The sequence below is a fragment of the Mytilus californianus genome, unplaced genomic scaffold (genome assembly GCF_021869535.1).
Source record: "Mytilus californianus isolate M0D057914Y unplaced genomic scaffold, xbMytCali1.0.p SCAF_14, whole genome shotgun sequence".
NCBI lineage: Eukaryota > Metazoa > Mollusca > Bivalvia > Mytilida > Mytilidae > Mytilus > Mytilus californianus.
This window is the reverse complement of record NW_026262626.1, coordinates 27,489,206-27,494,925: the sequence shown is the minus strand read 5'-3', so window position 1 is coordinate 27,494,925 and position 5,720 is coordinate 27,489,206. Positions and strand designations below refer to the sequence as shown.

The window sequence follows — 5,720 nt, the reverse complement described above, 5'->3', positions numbered from 1 at the left end:
GTTTTTGTATTACCTCCCTTTAACTATTCATTTCTGACATTTTATGAGAAAGACCATTTTGTTTGAAATAAACATTTCATTTTTTTTAACTGAAAATCGTGTTAATTTATTAGTCAACAGAAAAAAGATGACGAATGAATAAATACTTAAAACAAATCTGATCAGTATGACAGTAAATCATAATCAATCATCGGCGAGCTGATAGGAACTTTTAGATACAAAAAAAAAATGTTAAAAATCATGATAAAAAGAGAAAGTATCATTTATATTGTATAATTTCTTATGTACATTTGTTATATCTGTTCAAAATTAAATGGTGGTAGGGGTGGGGTTGGGTGTAGAGACCTATAACAAAAAACTCGTTACTCCATCACGTTTATCATGTCTATGTGCCTGTCCCAAGTCCAGAACCGCGTTATTGGTTTTTTTTCACATATAATAATTTGATTGTATTTGTTATATGTGTGTTATTTTGGGGAACTTGATGTTAATGGCAGATCTTTCATAGTCTCTGTTCAATTCTATACTCGGGACGATGACCAACTTGCAATATTATTTAAACAACTGTGTATTGTTCAATAGAATGGAAATGGGGAATGTTTCAAAGAGAATACAACCATACCAAAGAGCAGATAACAGCCCAAGGCCATCAATGGGTCTTCAAAGCAACTCAACCGGAGGCGGGCTTCAGCTAGCCCCTATATAAACAATAATTTATACTAGTTCAGCGCAATGAACCCCACACTTAGCTCCGAAACCTTCAAATGAACCAAAATTTAAAAAAAAAAAACACACAAACCGGACTAACAAAGGCTAGAGTTTCCTGACTTGGGACAGGCGCAAAATTGCGGTGGGGTTAAACATGTTTTTTTTTAGATCTTAATCCTCCCTAATACCTACAGCCAATGTGGAATAAACAAACACACAGCAAAACGCACAGTAAAACTCATTTTATTATTCAGTCAAGACTGTGTGTTGACCTCTTGACTCCTTTTGTGGGTATCGCCTCTGTAGTCCCTCGATAGTGTGCTCGCTTCAAGATTTGGAGGTTGTTGATAAACTCATCGTAGATACCAGGATTAAAATTGTGTACGCCAGACGCGTGTTTAGTCAACAAAAGACTCATCAGGACGCTCAAATCAAAAAGTTAAAAATGCCAAATAAAGTACGAAGTTGAAGAGTTGTGGGTATATCTCTGGTCTCGTCAGCCCAAAGACATTTAAGATTTGTATTTTGTTCTCTTTTTCTGCGATGAATAAATGATTTTCCAGTTGCATATATATAAATATATATATATCTACAAATTTATTGTTTTCTGTTTGGTATTAAATTAATAATTTTAAAAGATCCATTTTGTAACATCTTGTGATCCGTTTATTTGGCAATCGGTCAGCAGGGTTTAAGAACATCTGTTGTTCGACCTGTTAGTCAAATGCGTTTTGTTAAGATATACTGTTTCACTTGTTTGGTCTTTTGGAAAATGTTGTTAGTGCTGTATTTAGACCCCTCTATCAAGAAATTTGTTTTGCAAGCACACGTATAAAAATTGCGGTTTTTATCCAACGCAATCATAGGTTTGAACGTGGTTTTAAAGTTACGGATAAAATAGCAATTCACAGCACCGTTAGTTTATATTTCTAACTAAAAAAGAATATTGTATTTATTCTGTATTTATATGATCCTTAAATGTAAATAAAATTTCCGGAAATTTAACATGTTTAAGTCGAAACCAATTTATGTTTCCCATATTACCTAAACTTGACTTTTTACTTTCGTTTTCCATTTCGACACCATGGCAGAGGCTGACAATTCCAATACTCTGTCGGATTGTGCTATTTGTTTAGAAATCATAAAATCGCCTCGAAGACTTCCTTGTTCTCATATATTCTGTGAAGTATGCATTTCCGAATATATCGTTTCAACTGTTGACGACCCAGAACAAAAGACATTCAATTGTCCAGTCTGTAGGATGTGTATTCAAACAAAGAATTCAACAAAAAACAAGTCATACTGGGTATATGATTTTCCAGAATGTTTGACAGGATCAAACACACAAAACACAACTAGAACACAAGATTGTCATGCATGTAAACGATTTGGTAGCAACAAAGAGGCTATTGTCTGGTGCTGCGAATGCCTTGAAGCTCTTTGTCAGAATTGTTCTAGTGCGCATAGTCGGTTGAAACAATCTTTGACGCATAAAACCGTGGCTATAGAAGAACAAAACTACGCAAGTTTCAGTTTGTTGCAAGAAACTGACGATTATTGCTCGATTCACGAGACTAAGCGTTTGGAAGTGTATTGTTTTGATCATTCAAAACCTTGCTGTGTATCATGTCTTAATTTAGATCACAGAAAATGTGAAAACGTGCAAAACATTGACGACATTGAGGATTTAGAGCCGGAAAATATAGAAAATTTAGAATCGGAACTGCTAACCTTGAGAAATAAATTGAAAAAAATAGCAGAGAAAAAACGGGAAAGTAGACAGAAGTTGTTATCCTCGTTTGAAGCAATTCAAGAGGAAGCAGATTCGGTTTTGACAAGTGTTAAGAAAAGAATAGATGATTTACATCAGGAATTTATCAAAAATTCAAAACTAATGCAAAGCGATATGCTGCAAGAATTCGGTACTACCATTAAACAAATAGATGAAGAATCGGAAGCCATTGACAAATGGCTGGAACATTTACAGTTAATGAAAAACTTTGGTTCTAAGCAACAAACTTTCTTAGCGATTCAGAAAATTAAAACAAACGCTGACGAGAATTTTAAACATATTGAATCTACTTTGGATGAGGCTCCAGATGTTAAATTACAAGCTGGATTCGAAAAACTTACAGATACACTATGTCAGATAGACGCTTTCGGGAGAATATCGATTTCACGACGGGGAAAAGAATCTATTTGCTTTAGAGCATTGAGCAAAATCTTTAAGCTAGAAAATAGTTTTGAATCAATTAATTTGAAGAATCTCTCTTTTAAAGAATTGAAATGTGGACCGATAAAATGTGGTGTAAGTATTGATGAGAACCGATGCGCTATACTAGTTCATGGAAGACTTGAACTTTTCAGTATCGTCAGCGGTATAAAACTTGCATATGCTGCCATAGAGAATAATCCGAAGAAAGTATGTTTCAAATCATCCATTACAACATTTTTTATAACATGTAATTCAAAAATTGGATATACATGCAACCTTCAAAATGACGTAATAAAAAATGTTCAAAGTCATACTTTTCAAAATAAGGTTTGCGGTATTGATAAAAGTGATGACGTTATATATATTGCAATGAGCGGGGGCATTCTTCAATCAGAAACATTTGAAAATCACAGAGTGCTGATCTCAAATCATATTATAGATGGTTATAGAGATGACATTGCTGTTCACACGAAATCTGCTCGGTTTGCAATCATAAACTACCAAAGCAAGCAACTTAATTTTATGACTTTTCAAGAAGCAAAACCGCGAACGTTCCTGCAAAACGATAAAATATGGGAACCGAGAAGTATAACCTTTGGTTTATCGGGGAAGTTATTCGTCGCGGGGAAGTCTGTTGTATATGTCATCTCACAAGATGAGAAGAGATTTCGAACCATTCTATCTAAGTTTGAAAAGATTCAAGACATTGATTGCATCTGGACGAATGCGGCTAAAAACAGACTTTTTGTTGGTGGTAACGGATATATAGAGATTTATGAGATTGATTGAATAAACCAATTGAGACAATGTCAGTCGTGTATTCATTCATCTATAATACTAAAAGAACGAATTTGCTGAGCCTTCAGATGAAAACGCGTAGCTTGAATTAAAAGAGATGATATAAAAATAAGAAGATGTGGTATGATCCAGTGTCAATGAGACAACTAAGGCTCCACCAGATGACGTAGATGGTTATCAACTATAGGCTACCGTACGGCCTTCAACAATGAGCAAACCCCAGACCGCATAGCAAGCTTTAAAAGGCCCCGAAATAACAAATGTTAAACAATTCAAACCAGAAAACTAAACTAACCGGATTTATGTACAAATAATAAACGAAAAACAAAAGGATAAACGGCAACAAACGACAACCACTGAATTACAGGCTACTGACTTGGGACAGGCACTTACAGAATGCGGCTGGGTTAACATGTTTGCGTCGCACCAACCCTCCCTTAAACAGGGACAGTGGTGTAACTTCACAACCTTAAAAAGTTAAAACTGGCATAACTCATTTAATAGATCGATATACAAAGCACAAACATAACTAACAAAAACACAAAAGACACAAAGTACAGACTTTGAGAGTACTCGCAATTACTGAAAGTTAGTTCGAAGCCAACAACAACTGATCAACATAAATTTATATAGTACAGGTTGCTCTCGCATTAGTATATATTCTTTCAAGAATTAACCTTTTTTGCATTAGTTAACAAATGCTAGAATTCTTGATGTCACAAGTATCAATACTAGCTATTTAGTTGTTAATACGTATCCAGTTGTGTTCTGCCTTTGTTTAGTCGGCAAACTGTTTGTATTCCGTGTAATCAATACATTTTATAAACAATTTAAAACAAATTTCAATACCTAATATTATTGGTGTTGTGTCCCTTTGTATCGACCAAGGTTCTTACAAATATTGTGGACTGGCCGAAAAAAATATTTCGATCTTTCAATGGTAATTAACAAACGCTAACGATGGTTTTTAGTCCCCTACCGACGAAGTCGAAGGGGACTTTAGGTTTGCATTCCGTCTGTCTGTCTGTCTGTCTGTCTGTCCATCCGTCAGTCCGACAAATCAGTTTTCCACACTTTTTTTCTTCATGCTTGAAGATATTGATTTGATAATTGGTATATAGTTTTATCATGACGTTACAGATCAAGGTCAAATTTTGTTCCGGTCTGATGATTTTGTGCAGAGTTATGGTCCTTGGACTTAGAAAATTCACTCAAATAATCATTTTTCCGCACTTTATTTCGTCATGTTTGAAGATATTGATTTGATAATTGGTATATAGTTTACACCATGACAAGTTATAGATCACGATAGCATTTTGTTCCAGAACAATGAATTTTTAACCGGTAGGGGACTATGTATTGCCATGCAATACTCTCAGAATGCTTGTTTATTTTTATTATTATTAGAATTATATACTGGTTAATTCATTTGAACAAAAAATGAGAAAATATTACGAATGGCTCGATCGGCTGTATTCATGTTTATCTATTTCATGTGTTTAATTTGTCCTTTCCTAGAAAAAAACCCGCGCAAGCGGCTTGGAGACTACTTGAAATGTTTATGGTGATACACAGCTTGGGTTGGTGTTTCTCAAATAGATATAGGAAGATGTGGTATGAGTGCCAATGAGACAACTCTCCATCCAAGTTACAATTTATAAAAGTAAACCATTATAGGTCAAGGTACGGCCTTCAACACGGAGCATTGGCTCACACCGAACAGCAAGCTATAAAGGGCCCCAAAAAATTACTAGTGTAAAACCATTCAAACGGAAAAACCAACGGTCTAATCTATATAAAAACGAGAAACGAGAAACACGTATGAACTACATAAACAGACGACAACTACTGTAATCAGATTCCTGACTTAGGACAGGTGCAAACATTTGCAGCGGGATTAAACGTTTTAATGGTACCAAACCTTCTCCCTTTTCTGAAACAATAGTTTAACATCACAACATAGAAAAACACACTATAAAATATCAATTTGGAAGGCTTA

General features: G+C 34.9%; 1 protein-coding gene across 1 annotated transcript; it reads left to right on the top strand.

The window, feature by feature from the left end:
• Nucleotides 1-1,758: 1,758 nt before the first annotated feature.
• On the top strand, nt 1,759-3,725 carry LOC127724668 (transcription intermediary factor 1-beta-like). Its single transcript, XM_052231705.1, has one exon. It carries the CDS (start codon nt 1,793-1,795, stop codon nt 3,710-3,712), a length of 1,920 nt encoding a protein of 639 aa, XP_052087665.1. The 5' UTR covers nt 1,759-1,792; the 3' UTR covers nt 3,713-3,725.
• Nucleotides 3,726-5,720: the final 1,995 nt, after the last annotated feature.